The 18277-nt window shown below is 47.0% G+C and overlaps 1 protein-coding gene across 1 annotated transcript in view; it reads left to right on the top strand.

Annotated features, from left to right (window-relative positions):
- AKT3 (AKT serine/threonine kinase 3) overlaps positions 1 to 17629 on the top strand; it is a 187610-nt gene extending 169981 nt beyond the window's left edge. The window contains exons 12-14 of the mRNA XM_045859969.1: positions 1241 to 1328; positions 9325 to 9427; positions 14053 to 17629. Of these exons, the coding sequence (XP_045715925.1) occupies positions 1241 to 1328; positions 9325 to 9427; positions 14053 to 14138 (277 nt within the window). The 3' untranslated portion in view covers positions 14139 to 17629. The remainder of the gene's footprint in view (positions 1 to 1240; positions 1329 to 9324; positions 9428 to 14052) is intronic.
- The last annotated feature ends 648 nt before the right edge of the window (positions 17630 to 18277 follow it).

The following is an 18277-nucleotide window of genomic DNA, read 5'->3' as shown; positions in this document are numbered from 1 at the left end:
TCCTTCTACTGTTCCGAAACTATTAACCATTCAGCAAGGAAGTCACTCACATGTCGCGCACACAGGTGGAGCTCTGACATGTGTGACTGTTGTATGTCACTTTGTTCTTAGTCTTTACCAGAAACAAAAATACCAGCTAGTACTCACATCAGAACTACTCATTAGTCCGTCCGTGGCTTTGGACTTCAGCAAAAATTAACACAAGTTTTCTGGAGCATCAGCTGGTTAATTTACTTAGGATAAAGAACGTTGTATATTTTTATTCTTTATAAATTCTGTGCTTTACATCCTTTTAAAAGTACAGTTCATAATAAACCTGTCCCGTGCATATTACTGGTGCACGATTTCTGCAGAGGCCTGGGCGTTAAGCACGGTCCCGGGCACGTCATTCCCAGCCGTGAACCAGACCCGGGAAGCTTGCTGCGTCAGCGTCAGATTTGACTAGCTTCCCTTCCCTCTCTTTTCCTCCTCTTTTCCCTGCTCTTCCTTTTTGCGCTCTCGCATTTCCCTGGCACCCTCCCTCCCCACTTCTCTCTGTTTTTCCTGTTCCTCTCATTCTTTCCTCGTCACCACTCGTATGCACTGTGTGAGCTGAGGAAGCCAGGAAACACCTGAACTTCGTCTTGTGTGAGGCATCAGTTAAATGAGAGCACCTTCAAAGATGCGGGTGTACCTTTACACACTTTATAATTTATATGGCAACCTGCCTAGCAAAGTACATCGCAATGCTGTTTCACAGATGAACAATTCCATTTCCGTGGAAATTCATTCAAGGTATGAAAATAGTCTGTGAGTGTCTATCTGTTAGTAGTGCTCTACAAATTGTTTCTCTAACCAATTTAGACACTTAAGAGTTTATGTCAACAAGGGTGCATCCTGACTTGAGCCGTTCTAGAATAAATTTGGTTTATAGACTTGACGGCGACAACAGCTAATATCAGTTTCCTCATCTGTAGAATGGGGGTGATAAGTAGGTTTTCCATTGCCGCACACAGACTCCCGAGCTGGTTGCCCGTTTCAGGTAGCGCCACCCAAGCCTGCGTTCTTAGATGCCGCACTATCCTGAGTTAAGAGCACATGAGGGAAATTAGGTCTTACCGTGGAAGATTTTTATTTTTATGGCTGTTTATCACAAGAACTATTTATCACACAGAAAATTACGTTTCACAAAAACTCTCTGTGAGGCGTTGGGCTTATGTAAATATTTCATGCTCATTTAATTTTCTTCCTCTCCTCATAGCCTTGGCGGAGGGCCAGACGATGCAAAAGAAATCATGAGACACAGTTTCTTCTCGGGAGTGAACTGGCAAGACGTGTATGATAAAAAGGTAAGCTCCTGCCGTAGTGTGGTGTGTGTGTGTTTTGGCTAAAAGGAATTTACAGCGAAAAGATTTTCAAGTGGATACAATTTAGTGTCATAATGATATTTTTCACTTCTGCACTACCGTTGATTGCATACTGAACATTTAATTGAATGTAGGAAATTTTGACTCCCAAAATACATCTTGATGTTCTATTCAGTGCAGTCAAGCCCTTGCTATGTCTCAGAGAAATAACACATGGTCAGAGGCTTCCTTTGGTGCCCAAGGCTACAACCACCACCAAATATCTCTTTGCTACACCCTGTCCAAGAAGGAGTCAGTCAGAAAAAGAAAAAGTTCTTCACGGGACAGCGGTAGAGCAACAGTGTGGCATCGCTACCTGTTAGGAGGCTAGGGACGCTACTATGATTCCTTCCTCCGTGTCGGGTTCCTCGTGGTAAGTGGCAGTTTGGCATCACCTGCAGAAAGCTCTGAGGGTCCACCCAGCACGCCAGTGAGGAAGCCAGGCTCGCCTGTCTCTGCAGCCCCCGCCGAGACGGGCCCAGGTGGCTGCCTGGTGGTGCAGGGACGGGGAGGTTCGCAGTGGGGTGGGCAAAGGAACTCCCTAAACACAGCCTCAGGTGACGCTAATGGAGATAGGAGAGGCAACAACCCAAAAAATGGTAAAGTTCCGTAAGTAATAGAAGTCCTCGTGGGCTGACACCTCTTACCATCTCCTGGGCACCAGAGCTGCTGAGCAGCCTTGAAGAGTGACAGCCTGGCTGCAGTGTCTCCGCATTTCAAGTCTCTTTCAAAGTCGGTAGTTAGTGTTCTCTGCCAATGGGACGTAGGTCTGGTGCTCGTGGTACGGCTGTGTCTTCATACTAGCGTTAGGGAGGGCGGGTGAAGGATGCGTGTTCGTGCTATTTTTGTAAGTCTTCTCTAAGCCAAGAAGTATTTCCATGTAACAGGTTGTAAAGATTGGATGTTACCATAGGTTTTTTTGTACCCCCTTTACCAGTTTGAGGACTCTCCCTCTGTCCCTAGGGTGCTAGTAGTTTTTATCAGGAATAGGTGTTGAGTTTTATCAGAAGCTTTTTCTGCACCTGTTGGGGCGATTGAATGGGTTTTCTCCTTTACGTTGTAGTAACGTGGCAAATTACGTGGATGGGTTTTCTGATGGTGAATGAACCTTAGATTCCTTCTACCTATCCGTGATGCGGTCTCCTCATTTCATATTGCTGCGCTTCACACAACGTGTTTCTTGAGGACGTTGGCGTCCTTCTGTCATGAGTGATGTTGGGAGTTGTCTCGCTACAATGTCTGTGTATGGTTTTAATTTGTAGCCCGTGTTCCCCTTTGAAGAACAAGGTGGGGGGTATTCCTTCGTCTGCGGTTGCGTGCAGTTGTGTGTGTAGACGGTGTTGTCAGATCCTTAAATCTTCGGTAGAATTTACCAGGGAAGCCACTTGGAGTTTTGACTTGGTTGGCAGTTGCTAACAATAAACTCAATTTCTTTAACAGTTATGGGGCTATCAAGGCTCTTTTTCTTTTTGAATGAGTTTTGGTATTTTGTGGCCTACAAGGAATTTGTTGTCTAAATATTCTAATTTGTTGGCTTTAAAAGGTGTACAATCTTCCCTTCTTGTCTTCACAGTATCTGTTGCATGTGCGTGGTGGCCTCGCTTTTAGTTCTGACGTTGGTCATTGGTGTCTTCTCGCCCCTGCTCTTCCTCAGTCTGCCTGGAGGTGTGGCGGTGTCGCTGGGTTTTCTTTAAAGAGCCAGCTGTTGGTTTTATGAATCGTGTGTATTGTTTTTCTGTGCACAAATGTGTTAATTTGATCTTTATTTATTCTGCTTCTTTTAATTTATATTTTTTTTTCTCTATTTTCTTTAGGAAGAAGCTAAGGTGATGTTTTGAGTCCTGTCTCTTTTTCTAACATAAGCACTAGTGTTACATGTTTCTGTCTAAAGATTCAGCCATGCTTTGCAAATGTTGATGTTGTGTTTCCATTTCAAAGTATTTTTAATTCTCCTCGTCATTCTTTCTTAATTCAGGGGTTATTTCAAAGTGTATTGTTCAGTTTCCAAATCTAGAGATTTTTCAGTTCTTTCTGTTACTGACTCCTAACTTGTCTTCTGTTTGGAAAACATATATGATATTAATGCACTTAAATTTATTCAGTTTTATAGCCTAGAAAAAATGGTTTCTCTTGGTATATGTTTTGTGTCCACTTGAAAAGAACATGTTCTCTGCTTCTACTGCATAGTGTTCTGCCAGAACCCATTATGTCTGCATGGTTGGTAGTGTCTTTCATGTCTCCTACATTCTTACTAATTTTTTGTCTACTCATTTTATTAGTTACTAAAAAGGGATCTTTAGCTATAATTGTAAATTTGCTGTGTTTCATGTATTTTGAAACATCTCTATTAGCTGCATATGTGTTGAGGATTATGTCTTCTTGGTGAATTTATCCCTTTATCGTGGTGAAGTGTTCCTCTGTACTCATAGCATTGATATGTGTTTTGAAAGCTACTTTGATAATGAGTACTCCAACTATCTTTTGATTTTGTATGATACATCTTTTCCCATTATGCTACTGTTAACCTGCGCTATATATTTAAGTGAATTTTCTTTTAGATGTCGTGTAGTTGATTCTTGCTTTTTGTGGGGAGGGGGGTGGTCTTAATGTATGATGGTCTTTATTTATAACTTTGTTGGCCAAAAAAGAAGAGGGGAAAGTTTGAAATATGAGGCATTGTAGCTGATCCTATCAGCTATATTTATAATCACTTATATATGGGGGAAAAGTGTAAAAACGCATGTGAATGATAGACTTGAGAACAACATTTACTTGAACCCTATATAAGTCATTTTGTAAGTTAAAAATGATTGAACAGTAGTGAGAGTAAAGGAATGGATATTTAACCACATCTCTATGTTTTACATCTTAAAAAAAAACAAGTTTCAAAATATCTGTTGACGGAATGAAGTAAGACGTGAGATGCAAATACATGAATAGTGTCCTGTAAGGCTTTTTTAATCCATTGAAAAAAAAGGTAAGATGTAAGGAAAAGGCAGCGTCGGTGAGGCCCAGCTGAAGGATTAACGAGCCCTTGCAGAGCGGGCGGGCCCCTCTAAGGGGACACGGATGGGAAACGTTGTAGACTTGCCCACGGAAGCACACGTGTGTGTGAGTACCTGTTCCGGAAGCTGGGGTGGCCGCCGCCTGGAGGCCCTGCTGTCCTCATTGCAGGCGTCCGCTCCTGACAGTGAGCTCAGTGTACGGGGCCAACCTCAGAGGCCGGAGGACAGGCACTGGGGGCGGGGAGGGGACTGCAGAGAACCGACCAGAGGTGCCGGGTGCTGCTGGAGGCCCAGGGCCCGGCCGAGGCTGGGGATTTCGGAATGCAACTGGAAGCCGGCTGCTACAGCTCTGTTCTTTGTAAGGAAAGCTAATAACAACATAGAGCAGAAAGAGTGAGTACTTAAGGAAGATTGATGTGGAACCTTTGGATCCCTTTGAGAACCATCTTATGTTTATTATACTTGTTCTTATTTTCCAGAGAAAGAGGAAATTTTATTTTCCAAAAAAGAGGAAACTCGCTTTTAGAGAGTAATTTAGGTACTGGCTAGTTTATTTTGGTCATGTGGTTAATATTCATTTCACTGGAATGGCAACCGTTGAAATGATAAAGACTCATTTTATCACTTAAGTGTGAAGAACGGAGAGGGGCCTGAATGAAATAATGCCTCTTCTGAAAGCACCTAAATGAATCTTCGTACCTTATAATTTTAAGTCTTTCGGTTCATTCATTAGACTTCTATGTTCCCATTTGAAGATTAATCTTCGTGTCTGCCCCAGATTTTGAGTTAGAACTTTTAGTGTTTGGATAAAACTGCATGTTTACCATTTCAAATGCTCTTTGTTCTTTTTTTTTTTTAAGTAACTTTTTTTTACGGAGATAGAATTCTCCCTGTGAAAGACACACTCCAGCGGGTGCTGGTGCAGTCAGAGGTCTGCAGCCCCCCAGCCCCTGACTCCAGAACACCTTCGTCTCTTCATTCCTTCTGGAAGGTGCAGGCCTCTCTGTGATATTATTCCCCTGTAGCCTAAAGAATTTCCATGATCATTGCTCGTAGTACAAGTCAGTTGGAGAAGAATTTGTTTTCTTTTATCTGATGATGTCTTTACTTTGGCTTCATTCTTCAAGGATATTTTCCTGAATGTAAAATTGTGAGTTGATAGTTCAGTGCGAGCTTATTCAATTGCTCATTCCTTGTAAATTATGTGTTATATTTCACTCAGTGCTTTCAAGGTATTTTTGCTTGTGTGATGGCCTTAGAATATGCCAGTTTGGCTACTCTGAGCTCCATTTCCCAGAATTCCCTTTGCTAATGAGGTCCTTGTGGAGATTCTGAACAGGGTGAGAAACAACAGCATTCTGCAGCTCCTCCTGCTGTTGTTGGTCTGTTAGCTCCGCCCTCGGCAGGAGCTGTGGTCGGGCCTGTCTCTGCTCCACCTCCCACTGGGTGGGCCCCCCTTTAGATTTTCCCACTCCTGGGCCAGGGAGTATTTAGCTCTATGACAAAGGTCCCAGTTCATATAGGATATCCACACTGTCACAGCCAGAGATGGTAAGAAATGGTATGGGTTTCCTTCTGTCCTTATGCGCTCCAACCCAAGCTTTTTTAAGGTCCCATGTTGTTGTTCTCCTGCTTTACATACGTGTTCTCACCTCCCTGTCCTGTGGACGCCAGGCTCTGGCGTAAGCATGAAGACAGCAGCCTCACAGAGAGTGTGTGGACAGCTCCTACAACTGAGTGGGTTCAGATCTCCACAGCCCATTCAGTGACCCACTCATGCGCATGTGCACTGCTTCTCTGCTCCCAGGAACAAAAGTCCAAGTACATAAAGCAAAAAGTAATAAAACTGCATGGAAAAATAGATGAATCTGCAATTAGAGTTGGAAACTTCAATATCTATCTCTAAATAATTGATAGATGTTAGGGAGAAAATCATTAAGTTTATAGAAGAAGTTAGCAGTATTGTCAACTCAATCTAAGTGGCATTCATAAAACACTATACAACAACAGAAGAATACTCGTTTTTTCAAGGTTATATAGAACGTCTAGCATGATATACCGTATTTTGGGCAAAACAACTCCGTAAGTTTAAAAGGATTCAAGTAATTCAGAACATGTACTCATTAAATAAAATGGAATGGATTTAGAAATCAAAACAGAAAGATATATGGAAAATCCCCAAGTACTAGAAAGCTTATTACACATTTAAATGATTCATAGGTTAGAGAACAAACCAGAAAAGGAAATTAGAAATTTTCTGAGCGACTAAAACAGAAAACAAAGCACATTTAGGTCTGGGGTATAGCTACTGCGATGCATTAGGGGAAATTTGTAGTTCCAAATCATTATATTCAAAAAGAGGAAAGCTCTAAGATCAGTGACTTAACTTTCTTCTTAAGAAACTAGGGGAAAAAGGGAAAAATTAAATCCAGTGGCCAGTGTGGTAAGGCAAGAAAAAGAAATAAAATGTAGACAGGTAGAAAAGAAGTAAATCTGTCTTTATTCATGGACGACCTGATTATCTATTTAGAAAATCAGATGAAATCTACAAAATAGCCACTAAAGGTTAACCCATGCGTTGCTTAATACAAGATAAATATACAAAGGATTGCAGGATAAAAAAAAACCTGTAATTTTACACAGCAGCAACAGACTAACATGAAAATCAATAAAAATATTGTTTATAATAACCGAAATATGAAGTACTTAGGGATAATTTTGACAAAAGTTATGAAAGACCTTTATTCTGAAAACTAAGAAATATTGTCGAGAGAAAGCACAGAGAACCTAAAGCAGTGAAGAGTTCTGCTATGTGCGTGGTTTAGGAGATAATATGTTTAAGGTGTCTATTCTCTCAAAATTGGCATATAAATTCACCACAATCTTAATGAACATGCTAGCAGGCAATTTGGTAGAAATTGTTCGGTTGATTCAAAAAATTATATGGAATGCAAAGGACCTAGAACAGCCCAAACGACTTTGACAAAAAACAAAGTTGAAGGACCTGTACTATCCAACTTCGAGGTTTATTATTAAGCCACAGTAATCAAGACAGTTTGTTATGGACAAATAACATCTTTATTTTCCTGTAAAGATGGTTGAAGAAGTCAGTGCAACACAATAAAGAATCTGGAAATACGTACACACGTACGTGGCTAATTGACTTTCAGTGAAAGTACAAAGAAAGCTCAGTTCAACAAATCCTGCTAAAACAACTGGACATCTGTGTATTTTTTAAAAAAAGAATTTGCAGCATACACAAAATTAACTCCACGTGGATTGTATTCCTAAGTGTAAAGTCTCCTGGAAGAAAACACGGGAGAAAATATTTGTGGTATTAGGTAGGGGCAGAAATTTTGTAGATGAGGACAGAAGCGTAATCTATAAAGAAAAATTGGTAAGTCAGACTATGTCAAAATTAAGAATGTTCTTTTTAAAAGACGCTTGTAGAGAAAGGAAAGGCACAGACTGGGAGAATATTCACAAATTCCCAACTCTGATATGAGACGTATATGCAGAGTATATAAAGAAGTCTCTGAACTTCATGACAAGGAAAATATGTACACAGGTAAATATTTGAACAGACATTTTACTAACGAAGAAATAAACTCATGGAAAAGATGGCTACTCATTAGGGAAATAAAGTTGGGACTGTGGCGCAATCCCGCCGGGCCTTAGCGGGTCTGGTGCTGGGAAGGTGGCCCCGCCGATGTCGGCAGGAGCCCGAGCCGCCGGACCTGCCCTCCTGCACTGGGCCGTGGTGTCGCCTGGGATCCTTGAGTTTGAAAACACGCTTTTAATTCTCCTTCTCCGTTTTTCTTAAACATAGCCTGTGTAGAAAACAATGTAAAGATTTTTGCATGATTTAACATAAATTTGGTGACAGTAAGAGTGGGAAAATGCATTGATCTAAAGCCAATCTTGTATTTATGTTTCTGTAAAATCTTTATAAAACTACTTACTTCTGTCCTTCTATTGTATTTTCCGTTTTCCGTCCCCACGGGATTTTATTTTAAGGGCAGCGTCTCCTGTTCCCAGCGTTCCTCATCAGACTGCACGCGCTGACTCGGGGCGAGGGATGGGAGTGGGAGGGGGGGCTGGGCTTCCCAGACTACCAAGAGCCTGCAGGCTGTACGTGGAGGCAGAGCCCTGTGAGCAGGACCCCATCCTGGCCCGCTGCCTCCCACCCCCACCCTGGGGTGGTCGCAGAGGTGGAGGCTCCTGGGCTCAGGCTTCTGAAACCACTAGTGTCCCGAGACCAGCCCCCACCCCATGCCTGCGGCAGGTGTGAGGCTGAGGAGCCCCCTTCTGTCACTCCCAGAGCAGTTACTTACTCTTCATCTCTCCTGGGCACAGCCCCCTCCGAGGGTCTGGTGAAAACTGGGCAAACGTGGGCTCGTAACTGCTGAGAACCCCGTTCCAGAGCAGGCCAGGCATCCATGCCTGTCTCCACCAAGCAGAGCTCCAGTTCTTTGCCAGGTGTGAAGGCAGCACCCTCTCCGTGGCCCAGAGAGTAACTGTGTTTTAGGTTGTGTTTTGAATAATACCTTGTCCATCGGGTGCCAGGAAGAGAGTAGCAGAGAGCAGCGAGTTGGTGCCTTCGCTGCACCAGGAGGAGCCTGCATTCTGCAGCTCGTCCACCTCCGTCCGGTCCTGTGCATGGGTGTTACTGGGAAAAGACAGGGGCACACGCTTCAGTAGCTCTTCCCACCCTCTTCTTGGGTTCTCGTGTGTTCGATTTCACATAACCCCTCTCCTTGTACTCAGAACAGCCTTCTCCTGCTGTGCTGGGCTTGGACGGTTGACGGGCAGCCTCATCAACCGTCCGCGGTGACTCAGCAGTCTTCAGTTAGTTGTTTGTGCTCCCATTTTATCTTAAAATCAGTTTTCCTAAAGTGAAGTCTATTAACCTTACTTTCTCTTTCTTCTTACAGCTTGTACCTCCTTTTAAGCCTCAAGTAACATCTGAGACAGACACCAGATATTTTGATGAAGAATTTACAGCTCAGACTATTACCATAACACCACCTGAAAAATGTAAGTAAATCTGGAAGGTGATTCATAGCAAGATAATAGAATCGAAGAAAACGGTCATTTTTTATATTTTCAAGAACAAATTCTACAGCAACTTACTTCATTTCACTTAAGAACGGAGTTAGTTCCCAATGTGGAAATACAAAGAAAAGTAGCTAAGAGAAAAGTTTTTCTTTCTGGTAGGAAAAATTACATACGGAAAAACTGTACACTGAGAATTACAGGCTAATTAGCTCCTCTGTACTGTTCTCTGACATTCTTTTGACATCAGCTAAAAGGATTTCGAAAGAGACTTTCAGTGTTTCCCATTCACATACTACCTCCAGAATTTCCCTAATTTTGGTCTCCTATTTACTAGCTTTAAAATTCACTTTCAGTTGAATCATTCTTTTACTTACTTAGATTTGTCCTAAGCAAGAATGTCTGTGAAGACAGATTTAGTTTGCTGGTAGTTTCTGGTGCATATAAATTAAAGTCCCTATCTGTTACAACTCTGTGCACCACTTAAAATCACCCCCCTCCATCAGTCTGCGTCCCACACTTCGATAAGGGGCTTAAACAAACGGGCTCTCATGAAAGGAGAGGTTATCAGATGGAATCTAGAAACATCCCCACAGGCTGACAGAGGCGCATGCCTGTCACCGTGAGTTTAGAAATGAGGGTCGAACTGACTTTCAGGCTGTATTTAGGTAGCTAAAAGGTGTCTTCAAATCACACAGTGACTCCATGCCAGTTTTTTTCTCCTTTTCTTTTCCTTTATATTCTTTCCCATGTGTCTCTTCCTCTCATTCCTTTATAAAAGGCAGGTCCACTGGTAGCGGAAATGCACCCCGCGGGCCAGGAGCAGAAAAACTGCAGTGTAGGGAGGTGCCTGCCGTGGGCACCGCAGTAGATCAGAGAAGGGACTGTCCCCGCTCTCCCTCCTGGGGCATGAGTGAACTGGTCACCGAAACTCTGCGGCACTCCAAAAATGAATCGTTTTTGCTGATCTGACCAAAAAAATAAGCATGATATTGATTCATTCACGCTGGACAGCTATGGTTGTGTTGGCTGTTTTCATTTCTTTTATTGGACAGTCTAAGGGGAAAGAGCTCAGTGCCCCTGACGACATAGTCAGGCGTTGCAGGTTTTAGAAATTCGTGTGCTCATCAGCTGAACATGGCTCACTGCGTCAGAGCATTGAAAGGCAAACACGGCGTCACGTGTCATTCCGGCCAGGAGTTCTCCCTCTGGGGCTCGTGGCCTGACAGCAAGGAGCTGGGAGCAACCTGCAGTGAAAAACAGGATTCTGTGTGCTCGTGTGTTCCTCCTTCAGACCTGCAAAAGGAACCTCCTAACTTGTGTGTGAAAAGGGGAGAGGTTGAAACCCAGGGACACGCTGAGCCTCCCCCAGCCCCACGGCGAGTGTCGGCTGCCGCCAGCGGGACTCAGCAGCCTGGCCGCCCGGGTTCAGCGGCGGAGTATCAGTCAGTGCAGTGCCACGCGGGGTTTGTCACCCGAGGTCGGGCGGCGGGCTTCCACGCTGTGCTGTGTGCCACTGCCGGGCCCCTGGGATCTCTGAGTGTCTCGGACAGTGTTAGAAGGCCCGTGGAGTCGTGTGCAGGTAGCCGAGGACTGTCTGAGTGGGGACAGCGGGCACAGGCCTGGCGAGGTTTGCTGGCCCGGGGTGGAGGGGGGCGGAGGGACTGAAACGGTGGGTGACGCCAGTGAGTTGTTGCCCTTTCCACCGCAGCGTCGTTGCTCGGGCTCGCGGTCCGAACGACCGATACGGCCGCAGTCGTGGTCAGACCGCATTGTTCCCCCGCGTAAGCCCCTCCAGCGGCTTCGCCACGCACTCTGAATCCACACCGCTCACACCGGCCCACGCAGCCCTGTCCGGTCTGGGCCCCGCCCGCCTCTCCGACCTCCTCCTGACCCATGTCCCCCTCCATCCCTGTGTTCCAGCCACACCTTGAGCCTGCATCAACTTCTTGATGCACAGCACAATAGAACTGAATGTTACAACACTGTTTTCTCAGGCATGTCGCATTTTACCACTAACAGCAACTCCGTTCTTGAAAGAATGTATGCCATTTCAGACATGGGTTGTGCTGGCTGAGCCCAGTGCCTCCGTGTCTTAGAAGAGGGCGAGGCTGAGACAGGGCTAGCCCGTACATTGCAGTAGCTCCCACAGTGGCATCAGAATCCACCTAGGGTTGCGGGCCTGGTCACGTCTGCGTTTCCTGCGCACAGTAGGTATGGCCTTGACCTGGGACTAGGCCATGGATGGCCCCCAAAACGTGCGTGTCTAACAGGTTTACTAGTCTGGAGGGCACTGTGAACTTGCCTTCTTACTTCGCAGTCCAAGGTCTAGAGAGGAAACCAGACGAAACTGCTCAGCAGAGTGGGCTGAGGCCAGGCGACCCCAGCGGCCTGTCCTGTGCGGCCGGGCTCAGCGGGCCTGCGCTCCTGTGGCCGGGACTGGTCTCGGGCCATGAACCACATCCCGGGCCCTTCCAGGGCCCACAGGCAGTGCTTGCAGGTGGGTGGTCCTGGCTGTGTGTTTCACAGGTCCCATTAGTGGACGGGTCACAGGAGAGTCGGTGGAGCCCGGCGCTGGGATTGCATTTCCCGCCATCTTTCCTGCTCCAGCTTTGAACAGCGGCACGGGGGGGGACTACGTGGCACTCTCACCACTCAAGCAGGTTTCGTTTGCACAAGCACAGCGGCACCAGTGCCATTAGGGGTTGTCTTCCCACTTGCCACCTTGCTTTCCTAAAACAGAATGCAGTTATTTTTCTGGAACAAATCAGCAGTTAGAAAGGCAAAGTGTTCCTTTCGCACAAACCGCTGCAGTAAGGTTCCGGGGCGTCCTCACTGGTGTTAATTCACTGAGCGGGCTTGGGAACGGGTCATCCTGCATTACGTGCCTTAGTGGTGCTCTGCCTTCCTGTGCAGAAAAAGAGGACTTCGGTGAGATCTAGTAGCTTTTGCTGCCATATAATTGCATTTGTTAAATGTTCTAAGAATATTAGACAACAGAGATTTGGGCGTGGGGGGCTGGGATGTAGAGCTGAGGCTTCTCTTGGGGTCTTTGGGTTTTGTTTTATTTTTTAGCATAGTTCACGTCCATTATCGCCATTGTGGCCTGTGAAGCTCCTCTCAGAGCAGGAATGTCTGATGTCTGCTGATGGGGTGTGACAGGCTCTGTCAGGCAGTTACCCATGTCACTGTCACCTGCTTCCAGCCCCGTCCCCCTGCAGCCCCATCTGCCTGTGTAGCACAGAGGGCCCAGGATCCCCGGACCCAGAGGTCCTGCTGCCTCGGCCCACAGCCCCGCCCTCAGACCAAGTGTGAGGAACCAGGAGCTGACTCTAACAAGGTCAAGGTCAGGCATCCTTGTATAATCAGCTACAAGATTTAGTTTCTCTACCTTCAGAAGATTTTGGTTTCCTTTTCTCTAGAGTTTTTATACTTTGTGATTCGGCAATAGATACACCGTCCGCAGCTCCTACGTCTTTAGTCGAGGTGAAAGTACCATAGAAAGTGTTTCATCTAGAAGATGCATGTGGTTTGCTTGGTGCCTGACCGATACTGTAGACTCAGGAGGCAGAGCTTCCCCTGAAGCGCAGTGGTACTGAGCAATGTGTCGTTAAAAGGAGAGAAGCCCTTGGAGGTCAGTGGTTCGAGGGGAGCAGGAGCCACAAAATGCGCTCTGTTCTGTGTTGAGAATAGAATACAGAAAAGGAGAACGGGACAAGAGCAGAAAAGTTCCTTCTTCTTGGAGGAGCGCAGAGCATCGTCCTTTGTGTGTGACGGGGTCAGCGCCCACGATGCAGCGGGGTCTGGCCTGTGTTCTCCCCCGTTACACGGACTTGATGCCCCGGAGACAGGCTGGGGAGCGGAAGGAAGTGGTGGCGCATCTCCGCATGCGCCCGAGGAAGTGGAATGACCTCGTTGGAGAAGAGACGGTTGGGTCTTTGAGTTCAGCCTCACCTCGTTCAGTCTCTGCTCCCTGTTTGTTCCCTGGTAAACCCGCCCTTAGACGCTGACCTCTTCCCTCCTTCTCTCTTCATTCTGGTTTAAAGTTTTACCCTAGGAAAACTGGGAATGATGAGGAAAGGCAGATATTACATGCAGAATAGATGTAAAATCTCAAACGTGTAGTCCAGGACTCAGGTGAAGCGGAGTCACTCGAAGGTTCATTTCTCAGTCACACGGGAAGCCCCCTGAAGGGGGAGCACAAGCCCGTGAGGACAGTTGGCAGTGGGTCTAGGCACACGGTTCAGGTGCCTCAGATTCACTGCATCCGTCGTTCTGACGTGCACAGTTTCATGAAACTAAAGGTTATTTGTTGCTTCTGATTAAAAAAAATCTTGTTTTCTTCAGTAGTGGCTTTTTAGTTTATTGAGTCCGCGAACATGTCTTGAAGGCGATGCTTCGATGGTGTTATTTCCTCATAGGTCAGGGGTTTGAAATGGAGAGCCTGTAGAATTAGGTCTAGTTGCCGTATGTTTCATTGATAAACACGAGTTTCTGGGAGCTGTTGCCTCTGCTGGTCTTCGTTACGTTAGAAGTTGGACCCGTGCGGGCGGGGAGGTGGGGCCAGAAACAGGCGTGAGACTAACGCAGCCGCTTCCCGCCCGCAGACGACGAGGACGGCATGGACTGCGTGGACAACGAGCGGCGGCCGCACTTCCCGCAGTTCTCCTACTCGGCCAGCGGACGCGAGTAAGCCTCTCTCACGCCGCCACTTCACCGTCACCTTGGGTTGGTCACTGAGAACAGTTCCCGGACATCACCCCGGTCCTCGCCCTGACAGACGGCAGGAGCGCCCACAGCCACGCGGACCGGTCCCAGGTCTTCGCCCCTCGCCGCCTCTCGCCCACCCGAGAACACCCATAACGCAGATCCACTCGACTTTTCGTTTTTGCATGAACTTGTATCTCAGTCTAAGGTCTCATGCTGTTGCTGCTGCTGTCTTACTATTATAGCAACTTTAAGAGGTAACTTTACAATCTGGGGAAGTCATGAGCCCTCCACGATCCGTTTGTGCACCAACCGCATCTTCTGACCTTTCCGTTTCCGTTTTCCCCTGACAGTGAAGGATAAGTGAGATACACTGATTCTAGGTACACTTTCTAACTTTCTAGAAGAGAAATCAAAAACTAATTAGACTGAGAAGATTTAGTGCATAGTCCAGAACAAGCAATTGTGGAAGGGTGGTGGTGTGCATATGCAGGTTTTAGCGGAGCATCTCAGAGCAGTGCATAAAGCAAGCATCTATCACTAAGATCTGGCTGAAATGCATTAGGAAGCGCTGGCGGGAAGGACTGAACACCTGCGGAGATACATGTCCGTGTATCTCGCTGTGTATTTAAACTCCCGTCGGAGACTGCAGAGGAAGCTGGCGTTCCCCGCGGACGTCACGGGCTCCGCGCGGAAGGAAGCAAGCGCGTGCACCGCCGAGCCGCCGCCCGACGAGGGCCTGTGGCAGGCTTGGCACCAGAGAGCCTTTTCCCCCCTGTGCTTGGGAACCTCTTTCCTTGATAATATTTATCGCCTCTGATGGCTGAAGAATGTAGACAGGTGTAATGATCCTGCTTCTCACCAAAATCTGTACACCAAGGGAAACAGCGTTTGCCGTATTTGCTTTGATTTTTAATTTCAGTTCTGCGGGAGTGAGCTTTTTCTCAGATGTCAGAACTTTGAATGTCCTGTTACGATTTTGTTTCTATCGCAGTAGTATTTATTTTTTAGTGATGAGCATCTGTGTCATGTTAGCCAATGCAGCTCCAACTTCCATAAAACAGACGTACTGCAGTTTCTTTTGACCCACGTGCGGGAATGCACACGTGAGGAGATTCATGCACTTTTTTCTCCTTTGTGACACAATGGGGACGAGGCTCTGAAGTTGTACACATTGTCTAGAATTTGGCTTTGGGAGGAGACATGCTGTCATCTAACCCCTTGGTGCTACAAATGAGGAAGCCCCCAACTGCCCAGGCCAAGGGGTGAGCGGAGCAACTGGGTGGTGGCGTTCCCTCGTTTGAGAACTGAGATGTCATGACAGCCTGACGACATAATGAGATGAAGAAAATTGAGACCCAGACGATGATAAATGAACCGACTTGGCAAAATAAACACATCCCAAGTGTTTCCGGAGTAGGCGGGCAGAGATGAGAACCCGGTGTGTTTATTCCGGTCCTGGTACATTTATCACTGAGTTAAGCCATCAGGGAAACAAAACAAAACGAAACAAAAAGAACACCTCCAGCTTTTCTTTTTCTGTATATACTCACGTCCCCGAGTTCCAACATTTCTCACTGAACGGGGACACGTATGCAAACCTCATCTTTCTCCTTCATTGACGACGATCTTCAGATTAAACCCTTTGGTGCTAGGAGCTGACGTTTTCCAAAGCAGCCTATGAGATCCGGGGGCTGGGGCCCTCCTGGCGGCAGGCGGGGGGGCCGGTGGCCCCGTGGAGTGACCATGGAGATGTGTCTTAGGTAAACTATCTGACAGCTCCCAAATGGAAGACCACAGAGCGATGTAGTGTTGTGATGGCATCACTGGATGAAAGAGCAAGTGACTTTCCGAGCGGGACGAGTCATACTCTCATGCAGATGTCTTAGCCTCTGAGCGCCGGGAGTGTGGGTTCACAGCCAGGAAGCCACTGCTGGCGGTGGGCGGGCCGCTGGGACTGCCGGGGGCTAACGGGCATTCTACTAAGGCAGCTAAGACATATTCAGACATAGGTCTTATCCTAGTTTCTCATATCTCTACCTGAGTGAAGTTCACCCTTAGTACTGAGTAGGAAGTTCCAGTAAACGGCAGTTCACTCTTACACATATCGCTCAGCTTTTTTTTTCCCACTTGGAATTATGTTGAATGTTTCACCGTGACAAGAAAGTAGACTAGAAGGTATGTCTTGTAAGTTGTCTTGCATTCATTTTCTAAGAAAGAAACAGATGGGAGGAGGGGGAGAGAGCTGAGACTGGCTGCTCACAGCATGGGGTCTGTTCAAGGGGAGGCGTGGCACCCGACACTGAGCGCATCAGCAGGTTTGGTTTGGTTTTGTTTTTTGTTTTTTTTTTTGGTCTGTTTGTTTTTTGGGTTTGTTTTTTTTTCCAAACCTTAAAGTGATTTCCATGACCTTGGCCAAGGACGCAGCGTCAAGATTGGTGACAGCGTTGGCAGTGCCCCAGGCTGGCCACTCCTCGCAGCTGGCTCTCAGCCCCCTGCCCCTGATGGGGGCTCCACCGTCCCCGCCCCAGGATTCTGTGCAAGTCCAGCCGGTGTTTACTTGGCTTCGACCTTGAGAATCGTCCCTTCCCCTCACTCCCAGGTGTCAGTCAGCTGGCGTGGAGGCGGGAGAGAGAGACAGGAATGTGTCGGGGAGGCTTCTCGAGCTTCCCCTGTGTCTGCCCGTAGCTGTCGTTTGGGTCCCGGCCGGCAGAGAGGCCCGGACCCCGGCATCGTTCTAGCAGAACGCAGCTCCCACGGTGCAGACTCCACCTTGACCTGCGGAGCGGCCGTGACGTCTGCCCTCGCGGGGACAACGGGCCACTTCCGCGCGGCGTTTCGGCAGGGTGGCCCACAGCTTTGCTTTACACACTAATGCCATAGCATCATCCCAGTATTGTTTTCCATTTCCCACACCTGGTTTCCGGCTTCTTAGAGCTGACTGTTCTCGCAGGGGCCACTTGCTTCTCCTAGAGTACAAACCAAGGTAAGGGCCTTCCTTACTAACTGCAGGGTCTATATACCACACCTCAGCGTACACACTTTGCTGCTACGTTTGTACTGTCTTCAGTAGAACTTCCTGACCTTGCTCCCGGTAGTGCATTACAGGCAAGCATGAAATGTAAAGTATTTATTTAAATAAAAAGAAAACCTCTAAATTGGTCATTGAATTACCTCCCTGTAGCTTTATAGTTTGTGACATTTCTTGACTTCTTTCATTAGATCCACGCAAGATCTAGTCATCTGGGTAAGGATTTTAAGCGGACGCAACCATGAACCCAAGAAACTGTATTACTCTTACCGTTGGTCATACTAAAACTGTTTATTTCCTGAAGCATATGACCCACAAGGATGTGAAATAAACTACAAGAAACTGTTTTTGTACACTGTACATCCTTAGTATTTTTACACGTATATGATAGGGTGCACATTATTTTCCTCGTACAGACAGCTCAAATAAAGCACTATGTCAATCTGCTACTTCTCTCTTTATTGTTGTTGGACGTGGTTCTGTGATCTCAGAAAATTAAATACTGTTCTTTTCTGGAAAGAAGAAAGATTTCTAATAGCTCCACCTGGTATTAACCTACCCAGTCTAAAGCGTGACGGAAGTATGTGAATTTCTTACGGCTCAGAACACACGTGGGATTATTTCATTACTGTGCAGAGATGGCCCTAGTGCAGTTGTACCAGCTTGGATGAAGGACTCCGTCCAGAGGGGTGCCGCTGAGCTCCCTCCCGGCCTGGGTTTAGGACAGACGCACTGGGAAGCCAGGGGTGGGCCGTCTCCCTGGAGGTCTGTAAGACCCCAATCACCTTCACGCCAGACGGTCTGGGCCCAAAACTCTTGAGGTGTGTAGCTCATCAGTAGAGTCCTCCCGGGACGTGGCCCTGCGTGCTTCCTGTCTGAGAACTGATGCTTAGCGCTTCGCGGCAGATCCAGCGTAGACGGGGGTAGTGGACGGGTGGGGTGATCGGGCCACGATCCGGTCCGCCTGCAGTCCTGGTGGGTGGGGCCTTTCTCTGACTTCACCTCGCAGACGCGCTGTCGCTGTCGTGGAACCTGGGCTTGCCCCTGCGGCTCAGCCAGCCCGAGGGACGGCTTGGGGACCAAAGCTGGTCGAG

Source organism: Phyllostomus hastatus, unplaced genomic scaffold, assembly GCF_019186645.2.
Source record: "Phyllostomus hastatus isolate PE091 unplaced genomic scaffold, TTU_PhHast_1.1 phas_contig_148, whole genome shotgun sequence".
NCBI lineage: Eukaryota > Metazoa > Chordata > Mammalia > Chiroptera > Phyllostomidae > Phyllostomus > Phyllostomus hastatus.
This window is presented reverse-complemented; position numbering and strand designations above follow the sequence as displayed.